Genomic DNA, 25,401 nt, shown 5'->3' with positions numbered 1-25,401 from the left:
CTCTTTTTATTTTTCCCCTGACAGCACAAAGTATCAAATGCCCCTCTGACAAGTCTGTGTCTGTATTTCTCAATCACTCTGGGTTATCAGAATCTTAAGAACAGTTATAAAGCTATACCTGTCCTAGTTATTTAACTCCAGAATCGTGAACTATGGTTACTCAGTCTAGGTCTGTGGATAAAGTTCATCCACACCTATATTCTAGTAACCTGAAAAGAGAGGGGGACAGCTCTTTTATACGTATTGTTAGCTCTTGGTCACAGAGAGCCACCCTGTGAAAAAAGCATCATCTTGCTTTCTGAGAGGTGAGAATAGATGGGCCGTCGTATTTGCTCCCAGCGGTGTGCTTGCCTCTGCTGAGGCTGCAGGGGAAAAAAGAGATATGCCCCCATTTCCACTTTGTCATGGGAAAAGCAAAAGATAAACAATAAAGTTCCATTTTTGTGGTTCTCTGTTCCTTCCTTCTAATTCAAACCTTTTACTTTCCCAAGAAATCCAAAGCAAGAGGCAAGAGCGCAAAAGAAGAACAACAGCAAATCCAGTATACAGTGGAGCAGTCTTCGAGCCAGAGGTATTCCTGGTCAGAACTTGGCCCATTCCTCACTATTCTAGGTTTATTTATGATTTTCATCTCTTTCCATTTGAAAACCTATGGAGGAACAGTACCTTAATTATATTTTTGGCCAGCTGTGCGAAATCATGGTTTTTTGTCTGGCTAATCATACTGTTTCATTTTTATTATTCACTGCTTTCCCCTTAGTTTTTTCCCTAAGTTTGAGCAAATACAAACCTACCTTAAAAATTTAAGTCCTCTTGGCTTCAACAGAGCTGTCATCTGAAGCAGAGGCAGACCTCTCTGGAATATCATATTCTCTCAGAGCCAAGTATATATAATAAATCCCATTAGCACTGAGACCTTGAGGTGACTGGCACTCACTCGTTGGCATGTTGACAGGCATGCTGTGCTTGGTCTATAGCTTGTGCCAATATTCGTAGTAACCGTGCTATTCAACTAGTTACCTTTCCTTCTTCAATCCTCAAAGCGCAAGAAGAGTGCAGTCACATACCTGAACAGTACCATGCATCCTGGGACCCGGAAGAGAGGTGAGTACTTTTTTTTGTAGCTCTCCCTTGCTGTTGCTTCTGCTTTTTCTATGTCGTGTTTCTCCCCCTCCTTTCTCCCATTGTCCTAGAGCCTAACTCCTAAATCCCTTGAAAATAGTTTCGTTGTTGCTGTTTTGTGAAAATAGAGGGAGAAGAGAGTGAGATTTCTTATTAGAGTCCTGTATACTGAATCACAAGCTGCTTTGCCTCAGATTCTGGCAAAGCTGACTCAAGAAAATGGCTTACTACAGCAGTTCTGCCCCAGGCCCACCAGGCTGTCCGTGAATAGCACAGTGAACAGAACATTGTGTGAAAGGAAGCATTTTAGCATCATTGAGCAGAACAGAGCACTGCTGTTGCCAAGGTGTTCTTAAGTAGTGTCTGAGTCGTCCTGCTGCCAGAGAAACCAGAGCGCGACTCGAGTTTCTGTGAGCTGCAGACTTTCCAGGAATGAGAGAGGTAGCCACACTGAGAACTTAGAATCTATGGAGTTGAAGGTATCTCCAGCTAGGGAAGAGAAGAAGGTCATTGTCAAAACAGGCTCCCTGAAATAGAAGTTCTGAAGAGCACCATCACCGTATTTTGGGCCTCCCCAGGTGGGTGGTGCACCTTACTTGTGGGCGGGGCAGAGGCAGCAGCCCTCCATACAGGACTGAGTAGGTCTTAATAGCTCTGAATTTGAGCTCATGAACAAGGTTCTGAAATTGTTCTTTGATGTCAGTGATACATCCCAGGGTCCCTTTCTTCACATGATAATGTGTCCCTGAATTATAGTTCCAGGCTAGAAACGTTGCAGAGTGAGTGGAGTAGCATAATAATTTTTGCATAAGCACACACTGTCTCAGAGCTATTGGAAGCCTAGGAGGTCATCCTGACCCTTTTCTTTTGTCTACTTTAGGCAGGGCTGCACCTGTACCATTACTACCTCCTCACCTGAAAGAGATAGCATACCCACCCTCAGTGATCCATCTAATGTTTCATTAGCCCTGTCCTTTAAGTAGTCAAAAATATTTCCTTGGGAAAGCCTGAGTCATTGCTTCCTATTGATTCCTGGGCCACAGTAACCAGTGTCATGGGTTATTTTTTGTTTTATTTTTGGCAATTTTTAGTAACCTCTGACCCAGTTCTCAGAAAGGAGCCGCCAGTCATAAGCCACAGTTAATTTGTCTGCTGGTGGGGATTATTTGCTAAGAGGACAGGGGTTGAATGAGCCAGAAAGACCTTGGCATCAGTGCCAAGGTCAGAGGATGAAAGCCTGTATCTACAATGCCTAGGATGTACCTTCTGCAGGTAAACAAAGAGCATTCATCTTTCACATCCCCTTTGGGCAGCACTAAATTCCCCAGAAAAGACAAACCTGTATGATCTTTGTACCGCAGACATTGCCAGTTTAACACAGGTAATATTTGTGTAATGTCTGACAGAATCATGACTCTGTGCATAATCCTGATATAAATTATAACTGTTGGCAAAGTTGTGATCTCTGTACCATTTACCAGTGCTCGTAGGCAGTTGTGTGCCTCTCTGGCTTTTTTTTTTTTTTTCCCTTTGGTGTGCTGGATATATACTTTTGATCACTCAAAGCTTAGAAGCTTTAATCCTGGCTCTTCTAACAAGGACCCTGGCTTGGATGTATCATAAGGCAGGAGTGGTTGACCAATCTTGCCATGCCCATCAGGGTCCATTTATAGATTCTCTGTACCATGAGGCTTGATTCCCAGGGCTCTTGCTCCAATCAGCCCTTCAGCAGTGTTGCTGATGGCAGGGCCTTTTTGGAGATTTTGTAGCAGACCCTAGTCCTTAGACATGTAGTTCACCAGAGTGTGACAGAAGTGGGGAGACAGTTTTTTTTTTTTTTTTTAAGATTTTATTTATTCATGAGAGACACGGAGAGAAAGAGCCAGAGACACAGACAGAGGGAGAAGCAGGCTCCATGCAGGGAGCCCAATGCGGGACTTGATCTCGGGACTCTGGGATCACGCCCTGGGCCGAAGGCAGACACTCAACCCCTGAGCCACCCACATTTCCTGGGGAGACAGTTCTTGATCAGCGGGGAGGGTCTCTGACTAGACATACTGAAAATCATTGTTAAGCTCAGAACATCTTTTTAGCTCTTAGGTTCCAGCTAGTCCCAGAACATATTTCTCACCAGCTCTATCAGCAAGGGATAAGAATAGTTAACTTGAATTTTGCCTCCTCGGTTTGCCTTTCTCCATGCTCACAAGCAGTGAAATGACCAATATATAGATAGAGAAAAGGAAAAACAGAAATCCTAAATAAATCCATTTGTGGGAACTGGGAATTATTGATTGTAAGGATGATGGTTACAGAGAAACCTTAGAGAACAACATGTAGAAGTGGAAAACTAAACTCTTATTCCTAGCTGTGGCCCCCCTTGAGCTTTGACATCTTGATTTCATGCTAGAAGTCTCAAATTGTAATAGTCCAGGAGCATCACCAGAATCCACCCAAGGCAAGGCCCTTTAACATGACGTAGCCCTCCTGTCATTCTCCAAGGCTGTCTTATCCTCCTTTCTTTTGAGACTCGTGTAGTTGTTTCTAATGACATTTAAATCTTTGCTTTTCTTCCTCTCTTTGGGACTGTTGTATTAACCTTCTGTCTGCTACCTCACTTCCTTTTCCATGCTAGCCAATGAGGAACACTGGCCAAAGGTATGTAAGATCATTTTTCCCCCTTTCTTTCCCTCCCCCTTTTTTCCTTTTTGTTCCCTTCTCTTGGTATATAGGTCGTCCTCCAAAATACAATGCAGTGCTGGGGTTTGGAGCCCTTACCCCAACATCCCCCCCATCCAGTCATCCTGACTCCCCCGAAAATGAAAAGACAGAGACCACATTCACTTTCCCTGCACCTGTTCAGCCTGTGTCCCTGCCCAGCCCCACCTCCACAGACGTAAGTAACTTGGGAAAAGCGCGCTCTCTTTCTGAGAGCTTACATTGGGGAAACCGTTATCATGTGTTGTCTCCTTGCCAGCTGCATCTCCTTGACTCACCCTGGAACAGCAGTAACCCCTACAAGACACAGTATACCATGTAAGGCAGCTTTCTGCCAGGGCCCCAGGTCCTGCCATGTCCTTGAGAATCATGTACCACATCGGGAGGCTCAGTCAGAGTGTTTAAAATCTGGATTTGATCTGCTGTGAATGAGTTCATTCTCAGGAACAGGGAGAGACAGGAAGTCAGCTCCTGTAATTGAAAGGTGCTCAGGTTTCTGTCCTTGTTTTGGGGTTAGGAAAAAGGAACAAGGCACACATTCCCCTGGCAGTCCTTGTTTCTTGCTTCAGGTAGAATTCAGGAAGTGGAAAACGTTTCTTTCAAGCAACTTTATTTAGCAGAATTGATTAAACAGGTTCCTATAAAAGTGTCATATATTTAGTAACCCTGCATGTAGAAACTGCAGGATTATAAACTAGTACCCTGAGATTATGGGTTTTTATTTTTTGTTTTTACTTTACTTATTTTTACATTTTTCATTTTAATTCTAGTAGAGTTAGGATGCAGTGCTATGTGAGTTTCAGGTGTACACTACAGTAATGCAGCAGTCATATATGTGACTCCGTGCTTGTCACCCGTTTCTCCCAGCCCACCTCCCCTCTGGTCACAATCAGTGTGTTCTCTCTAGTGCCCTAAGATTTTTAAATGAGCAAATACTTACTGAGCACTACTCTGCTGAACAAGTGCTATTCTTAAGGCTGGGGATAGAACAGGGAACAAAAGCAACTCCTTGCCCTCAAGGAGCTCCTATTACATGGCCAGAGGCAGGTGATAAGCAAATGAACATATAAAAGGTAGTAATAAGTTCTGTAAAGAAAATTGGGACAGAATAAGAGGGATAAGAAATCTTTTATTTTGTGAAGAGAGGGAAGAGAGAGCATCTGTGGTAGAAAGTGGAATGTGTGAGAATGTGTCAGGGGAGAGCATTCCATGCAGAGGGCAGAGCAGTGCAGAAGGCCTGAGATGGGCATATACATGGTGTGGAGGAAAAGCAAGAAGGCCAGGACAGTGGGGGCATAGGGAGTGGTGAGATGGTGGGAAAGGACACCCCAGAGCGGGGCCCAAGGTGCAGGGCCTTGGGGCTTTTACTTGGAAGGAGATAGGGGACGACTGGAGGGCTCTGAGGAGAGGAGTGACATAATTTTTCAACTTTTTATTTAGATAATTTTCAAACAGAGAAGTTGCAAGAAAATACAAAGAACAAATATATACCTTTCACCTAGATTCACTGATTGTTACCATTTTGCTACATGTGCTCCCCCCTATACACATGCGTGCACACACGCATACACACACATAAACATATTTTGCTGAACTAGTTAACAAGTTGCAGACATCATTAATCTTCACCCAAAACCTTTCAGTATTTATTTTCTAAGAACAGATACTCTGATATAGACACAATGTAGTTATCAAATTGAGGATATGTAATATTGAGTAAATATTATTATGTAGCGTATATTCCATATTCAGGTTTCTCCAGTTGTCTCAATAATTGCCTTAGTAGCACTTTGTTTTTTCTGCTCCAGAATCCAGATTAAGATCACTCTTGATATTCGTTGTCATGGTACTGTCTCTTTTGCCTTCTTACTCTGAAACAGTTTCTCAGCCTTTGTCTTTCATGGCATGGACATTTCTTAAAACATAAGCCAGTTGCTGCGTAGAGTACCCCTCCATTTGGATAACCTGATTGTTTCCTCAGGAGGAGATTCAGGGTATGCATTTTTGTAGGAACACTAAATATGTGATGGCGAGTCCTTCTCTGTGCATCACATGTCGTCCGCTGGTCTGTCCTGTTGTTGGTGATGTTAGCTTTCATCTCTTAAGAGAGCTTTGAGTCTGTATAAATATCCAGTTCCCCCACAAACTGTTACCCAGTGGTTTTAGCATCCTTTGATGGTTCTTCCCTGTGTTTACTATTTTTAAGGTGTTTCCAAAATCAACTTGGATTTTAAAAGGATCACTGTATCGGAAACCTGGATAAGAGACTGTGGAGAGGATAGGATGGGAGCAGGAAGACCAGTTAGGAGGCAAGAGCTGAGGACAGCTTGGCCTGATAGGGTGGTAGACATAGAGATGGAGGAAAGTGACCGAGTCTGCATATATTTTTAAGAGCCAACAGGATTAGATATGGAGTATGAGAAAAAGAGATAATAGTCAAGGATGAATCCAGAGTTTTCAGCCTAAGCAGTTACCAGGATAAAATTCATTTACTCAAGATGGCAAGAAGGACAGGTTTGAGGAGGGAAACCAAGAGTTTGATTTTGTACATGTCCCTTTTTTGTGTCAATTACAGAGCTTGTCTTTAGGATCATCTTTAGGTAAAATATCTCTTGAACTGGAAGGTTCTTAGTGCTTACTAATAGTCTATCCTTTTCCAAAGAACAAAAGAATACCGTATGCACACACTAAGTTAAAATTCTAGAAGTAGCAAAGGAAGTGTTCTCTTTGGAGGACAGGTCACAGTGAAGTTCTGTTCTCTGGCAGCCTTTCCTTCCATGGACATAACTGGTGACTACAGCAAGACTCAGACTTGCTCTTGGAATTCAGCATTTCATCCAGCCTTTCTGACTTCCGGCATTAGTAATTGATAAAGGTTTTCAACCTGTTCTGAGTAATGAGTACCAGGAGTCCTTGTCAGAAACCTTGTTTGCTGGTACCAGAGATGGTCCCAACTTTTCTGCGTGTGAGTCTCTTTCTCCTAAAGATTTTTTTTGGTTTTTGTGCTTTTGGGCTAATAGGGGTCTATGGGTTTCTTTGAGAGACTGAACCCAAAGGATCTACTCAAAGTAAAAACTCCTGCCAGGTTTCATCTTAAAATGTAAACACTGCTCTTCTCAGAAATCCAAAGGTAAAAGAAGGCTCTTCTAAAACCACTAAATATGTTAGAACTTCTTAAGTTTTAAACCTAGTGGAATAGATTTTTTTTTTTTAAGATAATTGACTTCTACTTTTACAGTATCCTAACAGTGGCAGTGATTAAAATCAGCACACAGGACTCTCTGTGTTTGCTGCTGGGTAGGACAAGCCCCAACAACATTAATTAAACAATCACAGCTGAAAGGCAAGCATTTCCTGGGGATCAGTAACCGTCTAGAAGGACTTGGTAATACAAAACCCAGCCAGACACTAATCCTCAGGATATACCTTGTTGCCACTATCATTTTATGAGAAGGGAAGATATGTTGACATACTTATAAAATTCTTTTAGCAAATGATGAAGTTGCAGTTGATATAGCCAGGATGTTTGCAAAAAACACATGTGGTCGGCTCCTAGCGAAGAATCATGGGTCACCATCTTTCAATTTAACATTTGGCTTATGGTAGCAATTCAGTCACCAAAGCCTGAGCCTTTTGACCTGGAGCAGGACCTCCAAGGGATTTTCTCTGCTCTCTTTAAGCTAATCAGAGAATCCATTCTGGGTAGATAAAATCTATACCTTGGCATTTTATTATTCATTTCTATGGGCAGTTGTTCTCCAAATTTGGTCCTTGAGACTCTTTTTGGGGTCTATAAAATCAAAACTATCTTCATGATAATACTAGAATATTATTTGCCATTTTTTAAAAAGATATTTATTCATTCATGAGAGAGACAGGCAGAGACAGGCAGGGGGAGAAGCAGGCTCCATGCAGGGAACCCGATGTGAGACTCCATCCCAGGACTCCAGGATCATGCCCTGAGCCGAAGGCAAACACTCAACTGCTGAGCCACCCAGGCATCCCTTCTTTACCATTTTCATTCTCTTCTTCTGAAGAGTAACCAGTGACTTTTCCAGATATTACATGACATAAAATGATGTCATAACTCTGATGACACATGGAATATGCACGTGTGCTGGGATTTTACAGGTTTTCAGTACACTGTTTTAGTAACTTCCTATGATTCTGTAATTATTTCAAAATTGAAAACTTCTAAAATTTCTAATATAGTAAATATCAATAAATGTAATTTACATAAACGAAAACTCTTTGAGGTCCTTGGTAATATGGGGTCCTGACACCAAGCAGACTGGGAACTGTTGCTCTCCAACGTGGAAATAGGATAGGAAATCATCTTTCCTTTAGAAACTTGAAAGAACTGTCCGCCCCCCACTTCTTGATGTGCTCCTACTCAGGAGCAAAGGAAAGTGAGCAGAACTCTTTACCCAACAGAATAAGATGTCCAGTTTTTTTTGTTTTTACTTCATCACCAGTAATTTATCTAGGATTCATGTGAACCAGTCTCTGAAACCTTTAAATTTTTATAAACTTATTAAAGATGCAGACTCACACAGGACTCAGGTTTAAGAAAGATTGTTTCTCTAGAGAAGAGTGCCCTTCAGCCTGATTTTAAGAATGAAAGGAAAGTTATAATTAATCAAGGGATGAAACCTTAACCTCTTTAGGTGCCTCGAAGCTGAACTTTGAGGCGGCACACTTATGCAGTATTTTTGCTCGTATACTGAGTATCTTCTTTATTGTCCAGAGATAACATTTTCTTACTAAATGTAAGAAATTATCTGATTATCTTAACAACCTTTTGCAGCAGTTTTCTAGGCTCTAGATACCCTAGTGAATTATAGACTTTCCTTTTCTTTAGAGAGAAATTACAGGTCTGGGAAGATACATTCCTTCCACAGTGGCGGCTGAAAAGAATTGAACATTGCTGTCTATGTCATTGCTTCCTGTGCAGAGTTTCTGTATTAGGCCTTCTGGCAAAATAGCCTGGAAATTTAAAACAACACACTGGAAGTGAAGAGGGGGCCTAAGTGGCAGTGCTGCCTTGCTGGCTAACCTCTGGTGTGTCTTCGGTCTTCTTTCCCATGTGTCTTTATCAATCCTATTTCTGGAACAGGCCAGGGATTGACCTGCTGAAAAATACCTTTTTTTTTTTTTTTTTTTTCTCTTCAGTGTTCTCCTCTCCATATCAAGTAGATCTGCTTTTTTTTTTTTTTCTGCTGTTGCCTTCTGTTCATAGGGCTCCCACAGACTTACCTGAGTACCAGAACTTTCAGTGATGGGGGCGGGGACAGAGTACACTGGGGTTGCTCATCTCTTTCCATCTGGTGATATATTTTATGGGGAGGAATAAAACCTCCCAGCATAGAATGGTCCATTGAACAGCAAATGCCAAATAGTGGTTTTAAGAGAACCTTGTCAGCTGTTGCTTTGGCTTTTTAAATTCTTCATGTTAGAAAGCTGATGGGAGTTTCATTTGTTCCTGACTTAATCTTTTCCCCATTGAATGTGCACTCTATTTTTTTCTCCCTGAGAAAAAATTTAGTAAAATTCCATATTTTGTCTGTCTTCTTTTCCCAATCCTAAACTCTGCTAAAAAATAGTGGGTAATGAGAATTGTTTGTATCATATTGTGGAACACTTTGATGAATGGAATTCAGTATCTTCAAACTTTATGATTTGTGGGTTGGACTCTACCAAAACATAAGTGCTGAGCTATCACCTGTAAAGTTAATTTGGGCCTAGGTGATTACATGGCTTTTCTGTAAACTCTAAGGATACTGTCCCTGCCCAGGGAACCTCAGCTGTATGGAGCAAGTGGGGGCTGTGCCATTGGCAATTCCTACTTTCCTTGAATACTTCTGTAACATGTTGGAGGGGGCACAGCTGATTGTCGTGAAACATACATATCCAGAATGTGCATGTTAACATTCACATTTTACCTTTTTTGTCCTTTCTCTTACCTTTCCTCTCAATTTCCTAGGGTGATATCCATGAGGATTTTTGCAGCGTTTGCAGGAAAAGTGGCCAGTTGCTTATGTGTGACACATGTTCCCGTGTGTATCATCTGGACTGCTTAGACCCTCCTCTGAAAACTATTCCCAAGGGCATGTGGATCTGTCCCAGATGTCAGGACCAGGTACTAAGGAGTGGGTCAGACAGTGATGGGCTGAGGAGGAGAAAGTGTGGTCAGGAGGACCTCCTTTCCCCTTAGACTTGGGGGAATGGTGGAGTCTCTTCCTTCTCCTATCTGTTCATGGACCCACATAGCGTCCATCCTCTCGAGCTTCTCTGTCCTTTTACTGATATGGGGAGTCTGTGTAGGTGGGAAGGCTCTAACTGCTTCCCTTTATTTAAAATGACTTATCTTCTCATGACCTTGCCCTTTCAAAGCCATAAGACTTTCTGCCTCTTTCTCTAAGAATGGTCCAAACCCAGTATGTGGTTTTGAGACTCTTCTTTTAGAAATAAAACTCTTAAAGGAAAGTGTGCAATTGATTGTTTAATTCAAATAACAACAGTATCACCTTTAACCTGTGTTGTCACTGGGATCAGAGAACTAACTGTAAAGTAGCTGTCTTACTATTTCATGGACTTGAAAAGCAAACATTAACTGTCCTAGCCTCTTCCCTTCTTGTGCAGTTTCTGGTCTCTTTTTCTCAACTACCTATGTACCTTTATGTTTTCATGATAAGCCGTTTCAGTCTTTTTTGGAACTAGGCAAAGTATAAATAATAGGCCCAATAGCTCAGCAAGCTTTGGGATGCTGCTCAGTTCTTTGGAATCCTGTTTGAGAGAATTCTGGTTTTCCCCAAAATTTAATCCTGGTTTTTATCCTACTATCTTCGTAAAGTAGTGGAGACCATTCTCTCTGTGTTCTCTCCTGATGCTGCTCTGTAACTCTGGTAATTTTCTGAATTATACTTTGATATTTGGAACTGATACTTAATTTCTTTGGTTAGGCTATCTTTGAGGGATGTGAAAAACTAAAATTGAGATAGACAGGTCAGGGATGAAACTGCCAGCAGCTGCTGCCATCGTGCAGGCATGTAGCTTGTATGCCAGTGGGTCTGGCTGTCAGAGTAGTTGGGCATCATATGTGGCATGTATGAGAAGCCAGGAATGCCCCGGCAAGTCCTAGCCTCTTTCTAAGCTGGGGCTTGAGTGGCTTGACTTTCCTTGTCACCGAACTTCATTCTGTCAAAAGTTTCGGAACTTCATAGTCTAGAAAAGTGTAGACCAGGGTTTAAATCTTCCTGGATTTTGTCTGCCAATAGCTATAGACACGTTGCTTGTCACTACACAGGGGAGGTGTGTTTATACCAAGGAAAAACTTCTAAACCTCATTTCAGATGCTGAAAAAGGAAGAAGCAATTCCATGGCCTGGAACTTTAGCAATTGTTCATTCCTATATCGCCTACAAAGCAGGTAAATAATCATCCACACCCCCTTTTGTGTGATCCTACCCTTGCTTAAAAAGAAAAGTGCTATATGGCAGCACTTGTTTTGTTTTCAAAAGGAAATTTAAAGTTAAAAATGAAAGCTTTTATTGAACAAGATGAAAAGTTTGTGTAGAATTTTCTTGGAGAGGAAAAATGAGAAGTGGTATCTTAGAGTCAGGCCCACACCACTGACAGCTTTCTTAGCATAGGTGTCTATACATGTAATAAGGGAAGGTCTGGGTGGACACATTCTCCACCCACACTGGAGCTCAGAGGAACTTTGGGCAAAATATCTTCTTTGGCCTGCATTCTGAACACAGTGGCATTTTCAAATAATTCATTGTTAAAAACAGTTCCTTTTTTTTTCCCAGCAAAAGAAGAAGAGAAACAGAAATTACTTAAATGGAGTTCAGATTTAAAACAAGAACGAGAACAACTAGAGCAGAAGGTGAAACAGCTCAGCAATTCTATAAGTGTAAGTAAATCCTATGCCTTCAGTGATAGATATGGATAGGGACACTCTCACACGTAGAATAGTACATGTGGCTCCCAAGGGCCCATGCCAGTCCTTCAGCTTATTAACAGTTAATTTGGGCGGACACAGTGTGCCTCCAAGTTACAGTTTGGCCCTCAGGACAGGCGGCCAGTCGGTACGTGGTACCTTCCCCAAGCTCTGGAACCTCCTGTTGGCTTTCATCTGAGAGGATTTTCAGTGTCCAGGCTGAAGAGATGAAGTAGCAGCTGCAGCAGTATGGCCACCACCTCTGTGTGTGCCTGAGTGGGTGTAGGAGGAGACTGGAGCCTCTCCCGATGCCCGGTAGACACAGATCAGGTCCCTGTATAGAAGCCTTTCTAGTCATCCCAGTTAGTGGTCTGTCTGCACAGCACTTTGCTGCCGTCCTTTCTTCCACACCCTGCTGATTGCATCTCCAGGTTTTCCTGACCAGCTTAAGGAAGAGAGGTTTCTGGAGACAAGTATTGGAAGTAAATACTGCCCAGCCTGGCCTGTCCAGGTGTTGTATACAATCCAACAGCCTGGCCTGTCCAGGGTTGTATTTGCAGCAGAGATTCTGAGGTCCTGCCAGAGCAAATTTTATTTCTCACTGGGTAGGCACCCCTCCCCTTTTTGGAGCCAGGTGGCCTCAGCCCTCAGGGGCAGCGGGCAGTACCCTGGACTTGGTGGCAGTTGAGCTGTCCCACTCGGCACCTTTCTCCTCATCACCGTAGTACCCATGGCATGCAGGTTTCACATTCTTTTTGCTTAGACCAGAAGTCAGCGGCTGTGGGAGACCTTGAGCAAAAGGGCAAAAGACAAGTGCATGACCGAGCAGAAGGGTTTCTGTCAACTGCAGTGTTTGATTCTCCCACATATCACAGTGCTTCTACCCCCAGCCTGCCTCTAAATTCTTGCCGACCAACTGATCCTCGGTAGCCCTCAAATTGGATCCAGATACCAGTGGCTCCTTTTCTGCCCGCAAAAGCTCAGTCCGGTCCTGAGCACATTAGCACCCATTTGCAAGGCAGAAGCATGCCAAAACCTGCCCAAACCAGCTTCAGCGCAGCTCTGGGAATGTTTTTAAGATACCTTTATTTTGCAGCATTAGAATGGTAATTCACGTTTGGTTTTAAGTCCTGGTATCCAGCAGGGTTGGCATTTAAACCACTCACTTGCACTCTCCCTCCTGCCTGTTGGGCCACCTCCTCCTGTTGGGAAGTGGTGCCACCTCCAGTGCAGAGCTGAACAAAGTTTAGGGGCACACACCAGCCAACAGGGTTCTTTTACCTGGAGAGAGCTGCCAGGCCTGTCAGAAAAGCCACAGAGGCTCAGTGCCACTGCCCTTCTCATTTGCTGCAGAAATGCATGGAAATGAAGAATACCATCTTGGCCCGGCAGAAGGAGATGCACAGCTCCCTGGAGAAGGTAAAACAGCTGATCCGCCTCATCCACGGCATCGACCTCTCCAAACCTGTAGACTCTGAGGCCACTGTGGGGGCCATCTCCAACGGCCCGGACTGCACCCCCCCTGCCAACGCCGCCACCTCTACGCCGGCCCACTCCCCCTCCTCCCAGAGCTGCACAGCGAACTGTACCCAGGGGGACGAGACTAAATAACAGAGCCCCGAGAGGAGAAGCCACGGGATCCCGGCGGCAAGGAGAGCAAAAACACTGAAGACTCTAGAAAAGCAAAGCCGGATTTCTTCTGGAAAGTACAGAATTCTTTTGGTTCTTTGGTTCCAGAGAGAGAGAAGATGCTTGTGCCAGGTGGCACCAGAGTTTGCCAATTGATCCTTCTTATTCTGTGTGTACATGCAAAGATTGGACCATGTTACATGAAATAGTGCCAGCTGGAGGTTCTTTGCCAGCACCATGCCAAGTGAAATAATATATTTACTCTCTCTATTATACACCAGTGTGTGCCTGCAGCAGCCTCCACAGCCACCATGGGTTTGTTTTTGTTTTGTTGGGTGGGGAGCAGGGACGGGCGGAGGGAGGAGAGCAGGTTTCAGATCCTTATTTGCCGAGCCGTTTGTTTAGGTAGAGAAGACAAGTCCAAAGAGTGTGTGGGCTTTCCTGTTTCTAAACTTTCACTACTATAAAACCAAAAAAAAGGAAATCGAGATTTAACCAACCCCAGTGCCCAGAGGAGGGATGGGAGGGAAGGGGAGGGAGCCGGGGTGGGAAAAGTCTATCAAATAAGCAGTATTTCCTATTGTCTGGGGTGGGGCACAGTGCACGGAGGAGGACAGCCCCGAGGTCCTTCTGCGCATTCCACTTCCCGCCACGGGCGCCCCCACCACTCCCCCAAGTTCCTTCCCTGCTTTGGCAAATTGGCGCGCATCCCCGCGGATGATCCGGTTACCTTCCCTCTCAGGCAACAGGCAGAGGCCACCCCCGCTGGCCGTTGCCAGAGCAGGGAAGAAGGGTGTGTGTGTGTCCAGGAAGGAAAAAAAGGTGGATCAGTGATTTTTACTTGAAAACAAGCTCCATCCCTTTTCTATATTTATAAGAAGAGAAGATTCTGAGCGAAGCAGCACGCGACCCAGGTGTGTGTGAATTGAATGGAGATGTTTCTTTTCTCTTTTTTTTTTTTAATTTTTGTTGTTTTGTTTTGTTTTGTTTTCTTTAAGAAAAAGTTTTATCTTGTTTCTTTTACTTTTTTGGTAACAAAAACTAAAATAAGGAATAGAAAAGCTGTTTTTCAGGCTGACAGTCAATTAAGGGTAGTCGAGGCCGTGCATGGTAGACTAGGAATCATAGTGTCAGTGAGGTCCAGTGAGTCTGTGTGAGTCCTTGTGTCATCGTTTGGGGCACTGTTTTTTATGCAAGGGCAAAAATCTTTGTATCTGGGGAAAACAACAACAACAACTTTTTTTTAAATTAAAAAGGAAAATAAAAGATATTGAGGTCTTCCTAGTGTTACTTAAATTAAGATCAAGGTAAGAAACATTGTAAAAAAAATTACAAAAGTGCTATTTGTTTCCTAAAAACAGTGATTTCTATTAAAAAGGTGTCAGAACTGGAGAAAATGCTGTGTAGTTATAATTTTTTAGCACAGAACCTGCTGATCATGATGACATTTTGCTGTGTTTGTGTCTCAAGACTGGTGGGCTAGTCTCCATGATTTCTGTCCTCTGGACGACTGCAGCCCTGACGGGCAGCAGCCAAGCCCTCCCACCACTCTCCCCTCCTCAGAAAAAAGGACTGTCCTCTCTTCTTGGCGCAGGGATCTGGGCTTCTGTTCTTGAAGCCTGAGTGGAGTGTGGATGGTATCAGGACCCTACCCTACCCTTGTCTCCTCGGATTTTGCTAGAGCAAAAGGCTGGTGCCTAAATAAGATCCCTTCCTTTGGTGCTGCTCTCCGTCTTTCAGCCACCAGCATTGTGAGTGCCTGCGGGACAACTCTGAAGGACATGGCCTGTGACACTCATTGGTGCCCGTGCACCCTGGCCTTGGCGGGGGGAGGGGGGGGTGTGCAGGGGGCAGGCTGGCTGCATCAGCCCTTGGCACTGAGAAAGAATGCAGGAGTGAGATGTCTTGAGGGTACATGGTGTCTCTGAGACAAAGAGCCCCAGGGTGTCCTTTGTGTCTGTCTTGCCTTTGAAGAGGTCTGACTCTCCAGCTGCTTTCTCTGCCTGCTGGCTCCAGGTACCAGACGTGGCTGTCTATTGCCCTTTGCCCATCCTCAGGCTTCCTGGGCGACCTTTGGCTAGAATCGCTGTGCTTGCCTTGGCCTGGCCTGTCTCCTTCATGAGAAAACCAGGGTTCTGAAAGACTCGGACCATTTCTATCATCTTGCCTCGTGGGAGGTCAATTTTGTCAGGCATGTTCTCCCATTGGAGACCATGGCCCATTGCGTGCCTGGCCCCCAGAAGGGAGGCAGGCCCTGGGGGCCCCAGCACTCCTGGGACATCTCTCCCAAGCCCACCCCATACTCTCTAATGGCCAGAGTCTAGGAGTGGCAGAAAAGGTCCCGTTAGTTTCCCCCCTTGCCCAATTAAACCCTGAGAGCAAATGCAAGAGAAAGGAAAACTTCTTAGGTCAGATATGCCTCATCTCTACTGGCCATTTCATCTTCCCAGGAATGTTAGGGGATTAAGAGTGGCTAAACAGGCCTCAGAGTCAGGCCCTGGCGGTGTGAGGTTGTCTGGCAGGGGGACAGAGGAGCTCCCTTTTCTCCTGCAGAAACCAAGGTGCTACGTCTAGTCAGGGAGCTGTGGAGATGCCTAGACTAGTTGGAGGAATAGTTGGCAAAGGTTCAGAGCCCAGCATCAGGCTGTATGCCCGGTCTTGAGCTCTCCTATTTGACTTGTCTGGGCCCAGAGGCTGCGAGTTGCCACATAGTACAAATCTTTTCTTGAAAGAAGTTAGGGAAACGATCATCACTAGAGGCTCAGAAAGCTGCCTGAGAATTCCTGGGGTGTCTGGGGAGGCTTGGGGGGCGGGTAGAGCTAGGAATCCACCAGTATTTTGCCTGCTGCTGTGAGTACGCACGCTCTGGCCTTGCCTGGGGTTGGGGTATGATCTTCCTAAAGTGCAGATATGAACTATTTCGTAAGTCAGCTGGTGTGGGGTACAAAATGTAACTCTGGCCCCAAACCCACATTCTGGATTCAAATTCCAAAACTACTTACTGCCAAGAAAAGGCCCTGGTCACCCCATCTCCTTTTCCTTTACTGTTCTGCCAAGAAAAGACCCTCTCTCTGTGCCCTAGACCTGTGGGTGCTTGTGACCCCCTGAGACACACTTCCGTGACTGCTTCACCTGGGCCATCTTCACCTCTTCCTCCTCCCCCCGCTGCTACTCTTTCGCCATGCTCAGGCCTAGCTGCTCACAGACACATCTCAGACCAGCTGGCTTTGCAGTCACTTCAGAGGCCAGGGAGTGGCTGCCAGTGGGCCCTTGAACAGGACGCCAGCGGCGCAGGCACTGCACCCTGAAGCCGGTGAGGTCACGTTGCTGTCATCTTCCTGCCTCACGTTCTTGCCAGTGCCGCCTGCAGGTCCTTTTTCTTCCCTGGAGCCTGCTGGGTCTTGTCTCCCCTCTGCTGAGCTCATCCAGAGTTCTGCTTCCTCCCTTCCTTATCAGGCCCTTGGGGCAACCGGGCTCTGGGCAGCCTCTGGTGGGGCCTTTCTTGCGTGGGGCTGCACCGCTGGCATCATGTGAGTGCCCGGGTTCCCTGCGGGGCCTGCCCGTCCCTTCTTCCTGGCTCAGGCTCAACAGGCAGTGCGAACGGGCACAAGTGCTGCCCTCACGTCTCTCCACATGAGTGAGGGGGACTGTTTCCAGCTCATGAAGTCTGCATGTACAGTTGCCCCTCCAGCCATCTCTGATACTTCCTCTTGGGGCCAGCAGAGCCTCTCTGGGCTCTCACTCCCAAGTCACACATCATGCGCTCTAAGCGGTTTTCTCCCTTCACTCCCTTTTAGGGTGTGGTCTTTCTTATCCAAAGGGCTTAATTTAGGAGACTTTTACCCCAGAGGTAAAAGGCTCCTCTGGGTAGTAGGATGGATGGTGGCTCAGGTATTCTCCAAGCCCTGGGTTCTCCAGATTCCATGGCTTCTGCTGGATAGGGGCAACTTTGCTCTGTGTAGATGACTGTGGGCCTCACCCCCACCCCTCAGCTGGGCACCCTCCACAGGAAACAGGAGACCCACTCTCACCCTGACTTATAGCCGTCCTCAGTGACTGCTCCTCTCTAAGGGAGGGGGCGGCCCTTGGGAAGAGTCCCCTGGCCCTGCGGCAATCGGCAATCGTGAAGGGGAGGAAGACAGGGGTTGCCCCTCCAGAGAGAGAGCCAGGGTGGAACTCTTGAAAAATGGTCCTGGGAGAGGAAGGGCAGGGCTCCCAATTCCACTTTGTCCCTCCTCCCACAAGGCCCTTCCTCCCTGAGGACTCCGCCGTCCCCCACAGTGGCCTGTGGCCTCTGCACCTCTGTGTCGTCGGGTCCTCAGCCCAGGGTGAGCCGCAGTCAGGCAGGACAAGACGGGCAGCCAGAGGTCAGCACGCTCCGAGCAGAAAAGAGCCAGCCAGCCCCCAATCCTGTCTCTTGTCCACGCCCTCTGTGATTTCAGTCTTGATAGAACTTGTATTTGGAGTTTTGTGCTTCAAAGTTTTTGTTTTTGTTTGTTTCATTTTTGTTTTGAGGGGGTGGGGGGGGATCCAGAGCAGCTGATCAATTTGTATTTATTTATTTTAACATTTTACTAAATAAAGCCAAATAAAGTCTCTCAGCCTCATGGTGTCGGGTTTGGGGCAGGGGAAGGTGGGCAAGATACACTCTAGTTCGGGCCTCCAGGGGAGGGTCCGGGGCCCTCCTGCAGTTCCTGGGAGACTGAGCACCTTCTCCGCTGACCCACACCCTCATGCCCCAAACCAGACGGAACACGAAAAGGAGCTTGAAGAACTTTGATTATGAAAGAGATATACAGAGGAAGATGGGGGGAACCAGCTCCAAAACGGTAGCAGAGGGAGCCTAGACCCCAGCCATAGATAGCAGCAAGGGGAGGCCCCCAGGCCCCACCGCACAGGTCCTCCAGCTGAAGCCCTTTCCACTGAGACCTTAAATAATTTAGATAGCAGGGAGGGGGGTTAGGGTGGCAGGGTTGTTCCAGTGTCCTCAGGAGTGTGTGAGAGCCAAGGTGGAGGGCAGGGGTGAGCCATGCAGGCCCAGCCTCCGGAGTTCAGGCGCCTCGAGGCTGCTGCAGGGCAGTGAGGTATTTGAGGGCAGCAGCCCCGTAGCGACGGGACAAGTCCTGGTGGAACTCATCCTTGAGGGCCTGGAGGCAGTCACGGTAGGTGGGGCTGGAGCGGAAGCGAGAGATGTCAAGGCTTGGGGCATGTGGCAGGTGGATGGTGAAGGCGTCTGGCAGCACCAGGAGCTCGTATTCCTGCAGGGGTAGAGGCAGAGGGACATTCATTGCCTGGGCTGGGGGGAGGATTGCAGCTCTGGGGGGTGGGGGCAGGTTTATTTGGTAGCCCCTAATAGCCAAAGTAAGGGTCAAGGGCAGATTGTAGTTCTACACAGAGGTGAAATTTCTAACAGTCCTGCCTGACGGTGCAGTGTGCCATGCTGAGGTGTAGTGAGCTCTCTGGCCCTGGAGGTATTCAAATGGAAACTGGAGGTAGCAAGGCATGTCCTCACCTGTGCATCCAGCTCCACGATGTGGGCCACCTTGTTCCAGCCGAAGCCCACGAATCGGGGGTCATAGCGGGGACAATCACGAGGCACCACCACGTAGGGCTCGTAGTCAGCTGCCCACTGCACACGGTATGGGGTCCGAGCCTCCCGCCAGCGGACATAGTCTGTGGCCGCGTGACCCCGGGGCCACTCGTGGAACCTGTGGTACAGGATGGGGCAGGGTGCCCAGCTAAGGCGGGGAGCTCAGTGAGCGGGCGGGGGCCGTGTGGGGAGCGGAGCAGCGGCCTCCCCTACCTGAAGGTATAGAGAGCGCCGGAGTCCAGCAGGGCCAGCAGTTCGGCCTTGGAACTGGGGAAGCTGAAGCGGTAGTGGAGGGTCTCGAACGCTGGCACCACCAGAGCCGCTTTCTGCTCGCTGCCCAGCTGCAGCTGCTCAATGGAGGCCCTGAGTGGGGAGCACCCATCAACAGGGGAGAAGAGGGGAGTCGACTCCCCAGGCCAGCTGGCCCTCACAGACACAATGGGGCGTCTACGGGGAGCAGGGCTGCCTCCCTGCGGCAGCCCAGAGAACCGACATGGGCGCCCCCCGCCCCAATGCAAACCCATCTTACAGAGGAAACCGAGGCCCTGGAAGGCGCAGCCACACGCTTGCGAGGGTCCTGCAGGTGCCCACCCCCCCGGCCTCAGGCACCCAGAGGCCGTCCCTCCCCCGCCCTCCTCAGGCCCACCTGAGGTAGTCGTAGAGGGAGAAGGCAGGCAGGAAGTCGATGTCGCTGAGGAAGACGTAAGGCGTGAGGGCCTGGGCCAAGGCCACGTTTCGCAGCTGGTTGACGGGGTAGAGGGGGCCCTCACGGTACACCACGTGGTAGGCCACGTCCTGCCGGGCAGAGAGCACTGCCGAGGCCTCGACGAACCGCAGGAACTGCTGGGCCTCTGCGTCTGTGAGGTACAAGGCCAGGCTCATGGGGCCCGGCCAGTGCCTGCACAGGGCTTCTAGCATCTGCAGCCTGGGGCGAGGGGGGTGGTCAGCCCACGGCCAGCTGGAATACCTCCCCGGGGTCCTGCCGTAGACACCCTTCCGGTGACTTCCTGCGCACCTGCCACGGGCTTTTTATAGGGTCTTACTGAATCCTCCCACGTACCCCCCAGGTGGGCCCTTTCTCATGGAACAAATAAGAACACCAAAGGCCAGAGACTTCAAGACTTGCCCGTGGTCCCAGGGCTATGGATGGGCAGTTCCAGGCACCTGCGAGATTCCCCAAACCCAAACCCTTAACCGCAGCTAGTGTCTCCACATTCTGGAAGTCCTCAAGCATCAGGCCGCGAGAGCTCTTCCTTCCGCCCACTGAAACCGTCCTCTTGGAGATTCCCGGTCCCAGCCCCTGCCTCGCTCCCTGCCGCTGTCCTCGGCCCTCTCACCGGTCCATAGAGAGCTGGGCCACCAGGGTGACGTCGTGAGGCCGGGCGGGCGGCGGCACGTGGGGCAGGAAGGTGACGTGCACGCGGTGTACCATGAGCTGCTGCTGCCGGAACTCGAAGCAGGCATCTTCCTCGTCCAGGTGTGCCAGGGCCTGCTGCAACTGGTGGGGGGAGGGGGGTGTCCCAGGGACATGAGTCCCCAGACAAGGCCCGGGCCCACCAAAGCAGGGGGGGGAGCCTCCCCGGAGCCAAGGGTAGGCGGCTCCCTCCCACCTGCTTGGCCCCAGACGGCGGCGGGCTGGGGCACCCGAAGAGCTCCCTCCGCAGCAGGTTCCCATCATACTCCAGGAAAGTCAAGTAGAGGTTGCGGAAGTAGGCCACGTGCTTGTTCTTCACGCGCAGCTTCTTTGGTGAGTTCCAGTGGATCACCTGGGCCCCAGGAGGGTGTTGTTCAGGGGATGGGAGCAGGGAACAGGAGCCCCTGACTCAGCAGCCCCCACCCCACTCACCTTGAGATCAGCTGCCTCCAAGTAGCAGCGCTCAGCCAGCGTGTGGTCTGACAGCTGAACGTTCCAGACGCAGGGCAGGGGCTGCACCAACCCCGGGTGCTCCTTGATAACGGCATTGAAGATATCCTGGGCAGAGACAGCCGTCGTGCCTCGGCCCAGAGCCTGCTCCCTGCCCGCCACCCCCCCACCCCGGGGCAAAGGCTGCCCCTGACCTGGTCCGCCAGCGAGGTGGAGGGCAGGGTGAGGAGCTCCTGCCCGGCTGTCAGCTTCCACATCTGCTCCCAGCCAGCCTGCCGGAGCCGGTCCAGCCACAGGAGGATCACACCTGCCCAGGGGAAGGGGCGTCATACTCACCTGGGCTAACCCTGCTCCTGGGGTCAGGGGCCATGAAGCCGTCTTTTGAATGTTTACTCTTTGACTTAGTGGCATTTTCTGACTGTTCAGACAGGAGCGTGGACCAGTTTGGCCAATGATCACTCCTCTTGGGGGTGAAGGAGGACACTGCACAGCTTACAGAGCACCTCCACAGGCATCTTCTCACACTCAGTGACCCCGGGACTGGCAACGTCATCCCCATTTAATGGATGAGAAAACAGAGGCCCAGGGGGACCAAGTGGCTTGGCCAAAGTCATTCAGCACAAACAGCCAAGGCTGGAACTGTTTCTGGCTATTCTCCTGGTGTTCTTTCGACAGCACTATTCTTCCGGGGGTGGGGGGTGGGCTCCTAGAATTCTGTGCCCTGCCCAGTCCCTGGGGCCTGAGGACCAGTGGCCACCCCTCCTGCCTCCCCCAACCACTGGCCCACCTGTGTTAAATCCCCGGCCCAAGGCAGGCCAGGGCCTGTGGTTCCTCCAGAGGTTGCCCAGGTACCAGTCGCTCTGGTTCTCCACAAGACCGATCACCTGCTCGTCTGGGGAGGGAGGGCATGAGGGAGCTGCCTGAGCCCCCCACTGGACCTCGGTTCAGCACTAGGCCACAGCGGGGCCTGGACAGGCCAGGGAGGGGGACTGGCTGGGGCTGGGTCCCAGGTCTCTCACCAGAAAAGTGAGCAAAGAGTGCCCAGAGCTCTGCAATATCAGAGGCGAAGGTGACGTCGGTGTCCAGGACAATGACACGGGCCAGGTCAGGGGGCAGGACACCAGGCAGCACTAGCTTCATTAGCCCGTACAGGCCAGAGTAGTGCTTGTTGGGAATCCAGGAGATCTGGGGCTGTAGGGTGGGGAGGACAGGGCATGAACCTGGCAGAGAAGGGCCCATGAGTGCCAGAACCTGCTCAGGGTGACACGGGGAAGAAGGCATAGGCCCAAGGAGGCTGGGATTGGCGCTTCTGTAGGTGTGATGAGACTGGGGGTCCCAGGCAGCTCTAGCCTCTCTGCCACGCCCTCCCCCCCCCATGCCCTGTGAGGAAGGAAAGAGCTGGGCACCGCCAGAAAGAGGTGCAAAAGGGCCAGGGCTCCTGCCTTGAGCTCCTCCGCGTCATAGAAGCTGACCCGGACTGCGGGCACCATCCACGTGTGGAAGAGCATCTCCAGAATGTTCCTGGCCGTGGCATCAGTCACCAGATGGAAGTGCAGTGGATTTTTCCTTTGGGAAGGACAGGTGAGGAAAGCTACTAGGCCCAAGAAGGAGAAACAGGGGACAAGACCCTCTGGAGGGACTCAAGTCGAAGCACCAACTTCGGCAAAGAGCTTTTCTGTACCGGGACCTTCAAGGGAGGAAGGGACACTGTCCCTGTGGGGCAGATGGGGTAACTGGAGCTCCCATATGTTCCCCGAGGCTTTGTTCCCTTCCCCACTCCTGACTCCCCGCCCTCGCCCTGACACCTGGTTATACCTGTAGAAGAGCACAGATTTCACCAGGGTGACGAGGTCTCGGCTGGAGTTATGTCCCGCACACACGACGGCCACGTGCAAGAGCTGGGGAGGGGACGTGCAGGTGGGCAGCGGCCCCGCCCCCGCCCCCCGCCAGCCGCTAAGACCTAGGACTGGGCAGGCCGGGCCGCGGGCAGCGAAGCCCCGCCCCGCAACAGAGCTAAGGAAGGGGCGGGGGCATGCGGAGCAGGGGTCCAGCCCTATTTCACAGATGGAGAAACTGAGGCCGGGAGCGGGGGAGGCGTCCCCCACCAGCCGGCCAGTCCGGAGCCACCTGGCGGAGCGTCGCCAGGTGCAGGGATTCCCACAGGTGCCCGGGGGCCCGGCGGGGGAGGCGCCCCCGAGATTCCCGCCGCCAGGGGCCGCGCGCACCCACCTCGCACTTGGGCAGCGGCGGCCGCGGCGGGACGCAGTCGGAGCGGCTGTGCCCCCCGCGGTGCGCAGGCGGGTCCGCGTCGACGGCAGCGGCGCCCCGCGGCCGCCCGCCCGGGGAGACACACGGCGTCGGCGCGCAGCGGCCGGAGCCCGGGTCCCTCCGCGCGCCGCCTGGGCCGCCGCACTCGCACTTCCCGCCTCTGCCAGACTGGAAGAATCCGACCAGGAGCAGCAGGAGCAGCAGCAGCAGCAGCAGCAGCGCGGCGGCCCCCAGCGCCCGGGCGCGCCCTCGGGGCAGCATGGCCGCGGGCGGGGGCTCAGGGCGGGGCGCGCCCCCGGGCCGGGGGCTCCATCGCTGTCCCTGTGGATCGCGGGCGGAGGGCGGAGGCTCAGCCTGGGGCGGCGGGCCCGACGGCCGCCCCGTCCTCCCTCTCGCCCTGAGTCGCCACCGCACCTGCTCCGGCGGCTCGGGGACGCCGACGATCCGCTTCCAGAGCCGGCCGGGGTGCAGGGCCCGGGGTGGAGGCGCAGGCCGGCCCCGTCCGAGCAGGAGCCAGCCCCGCCCCCAACCTGGGTTCAGGTTTCATCTCCGCGCGGCTGAGCCCAAAGGGGCGGGGACCCCCCCGGGGGTCCAGCCCCTGCTCCGGCATCCGACAGTCCTCCCCCTGAACTCCCCGCAATCCCGGGAGGTACCCGGAGAACCCCCCCGGATGGCTGGAGGGAGCAGGGGCAGCCACCCCGGAAGGCCCAGTCCCCGCCACCTGCCCCGAGCCCATCCCCCTCTTCCCAGCTCAGAGGCCCCATCTCCTCCCCTAAGCCTCCCACCGGGGGAGGGGCCCGTGACCCCGGCCCGGGATCAAAGGGCCGGCCGGGGCTAGGGAGGAAGGAGTGGAATGCGCGGCCTCCGGGTCAGGGACACCTGCTCCGCGCCCTGGAGGCGGGGCACCTGGAGCTCCCGGCCGCTCCGCCCCGTGCGTTTCTGGCCGGCGGGCCTGGCGGCGGGGCCGGGACAAAGCCGCCTTGCGAAGGTCGTCTCCTGCCCCAGAGCTGGCCTGGGGCCTCACCGACGCGGGAACCAGAACCCCCCACCCTTGCCTGGACCTGCGCATCGTGCCTGGTGCCGGGGCTGTATTTCTAACTGTGCCCCACCTCGCACCCCACAGCAGGCCGCAGCCTGGCCTCGGCCCTGGAGGGAGAGGTGGGCGCTCTGGCCCGGAACAACGACAGTCACAGTCACGGTTGACCGAGCACACACTGAGCCAGGCCCGGAGCTGAGCTTTGAGGAGCCTCAAGTCTCAGTCCCCTCCCGAGAAGGGACCTGTTAGAACACCCACCCCTTCCCCCAGGCCCCTTCCCTGAAAGCAAAGTGTCCAGTTGCTCTTCTGGAAGGCCTTCCTGGGCCTGGACTTGCCCTGGATGTTCCTTCTGCCTGGATTCTTCCAGATTCTCACAAGGCCAGCTCCTCCTTCCATATCTCTTGGTTTATTTTATTCCTAGCAGTCCTCTGAAGTCCACCTTGTGGACTTGTGTGTAGCAGGTCTCCCTCTTGGGAAGGCTGTTCATGGGACTGGAGCCTTGTCCATCTTGCGCTGCCCTGGGCCCCAGAGCCCCCCCAGGGTCCAGCAGCACCAAGCGGGAAGTATGTGCTGCAAGTGGCCGAGTCTCAAGAGGTCTCTTGGTGACCCGGGTCCCTTTAGCCCAACTTCACCTATAAAAAGTGAGGGCCAGGGGTGCCTGGGTGGCTCGGTTGGTGTCTGCTTGCAGCTCAGATGGGGATCTCAGGGTCCCGGGATGGAGGGATGGAGCCCTTCGTCCAGCTCCCTGCCCAGCAGGGACTCTGCTTCTTCCTCTCCCTCTGCTGCTCCCCCTGCTTGTGCTCTCAATCTCTCTCTCAAATAGATAAAAAAAAATCTTTCAAATTTTTTTTGTAAAAAGTGAGGGTCTGAGAGATCCTAACCCCCAAAGCAGCTGTGGGAAGCAGTCCAGCATGAGACCCCTCAAGCCTCCTCCTCCAAGATGCTGGGAGGCCTTTCTCAGGGAGACAGGGGTTTCCAGGAAGGTCCAGTTTTGGAGGCCAGGGGTAGTGGTTGCCATGGAGACCAATGGTGGCTCCCTGAACATCTGGGAATTAAAAGGGGATGAGGGGATGCAGGGGCCCTCCTGGCCTCTGGAGCTTTGAGCTTCCAGCCCCCTTGACCCTCACCTCTAGCCTGGAGCTGGAGTGAGGGGTGGGAATGATTACCTCCCCAAGACTCTCAACAGAGACGGGGACGGGGGTGGTGTAAGAAAGGTGAGGAAGAGGGTAGAGA

General features: G+C 50.9%; 2 protein-coding genes across 51 annotated transcripts in view; one reads left to right on the top strand and one right to left on the bottom strand.

The window, feature by feature from the left end:
* Window positions 1-18,006, top strand: part of PHF21A (PHD finger protein 21A) — a 195,695-nt gene extending 177,689 nt beyond the window's left edge. For 36 of the 50 annotated variants that reach the window (XM_072758855.1, XM_072758844.1, XM_072758851.1 and 33 more), the window contains 7 exons: window positions 492-571; window positions 1,044-1,104; window positions 3,852-4,015; window positions 9,821-9,976; window positions 11,190-11,265; window positions 11,651-11,754; window positions 13,135-18,006. In XM_072758855.1, coding sequence (XP_072614956.1) covers window positions 492-571; window positions 1,044-1,104; window positions 3,852-4,015; window positions 9,821-9,976; window positions 11,190-11,265; window positions 11,651-11,754; window positions 13,135-13,392 — 899 coding nt within the window. In that variant the 3' untranslated portion in view covers window positions 13,393-18,006. Of the gene's footprint in view, window positions 1-491; window positions 572-1,043; window positions 1,105-3,754; window positions 3,778-3,851; window positions 4,016-9,820; window positions 9,977-11,189; window positions 11,266-11,650; window positions 11,755-13,134 lie in introns of all 50 variants that reach the window. The other 14 variants (XM_072758870.1, XM_072758866.1, XM_072758868.1 and 11 more) reach the window with 1 other exon arrangement.
* LARGE2 (LARGE xylosyl- and glucuronyltransferase 2) lies at window positions 17,949-23,685 on the bottom strand. Its single transcript, XM_026003912.2, has 14 exons — window positions 23,547-23,685; window positions 23,094-23,453; window positions 22,680-22,762; window positions 22,307-22,430; window positions 21,884-22,055; window positions 21,652-21,756; window positions 21,059-21,171; window positions 20,847-20,972; window positions 20,611-20,766; window positions 20,338-20,498; window positions 19,647-19,925; window positions 19,214-19,363; window positions 18,923-19,118; window positions 17,949-18,668 (listed from the first exon to the last, which is right to left on the bottom strand). The coding sequence occupies exons 2-14, from the start codon at window positions 23,391-23,393 to the stop codon at window positions 18,462-18,464; spliced, it is 2,172 nt and encodes a 723-aa protein (XP_025859697.2). The 5' UTR covers window positions 23,394-23,453; window positions 23,547-23,685; the 3' UTR covers window positions 17,949-18,461.
* Window positions 23,686-25,401: the final 1,716 nt, after the last annotated feature.

The sequence above is a fragment of the Vulpes vulpes genome, chromosome 5 (genome assembly GCF_048418805.1).
Source record: "Vulpes vulpes isolate BD-2025 chromosome 5, VulVul3, whole genome shotgun sequence".
In the NCBI taxonomy this organism is placed as follows: domain Eukaryota; kingdom Metazoa; phylum Chordata; class Mammalia; order Carnivora; family Canidae; genus Vulpes; species Vulpes vulpes.
The sequence above is the reverse complement of the archived record's forward strand: the minus strand, read 5'-3'. Positions and strand labels throughout refer to the sequence as shown.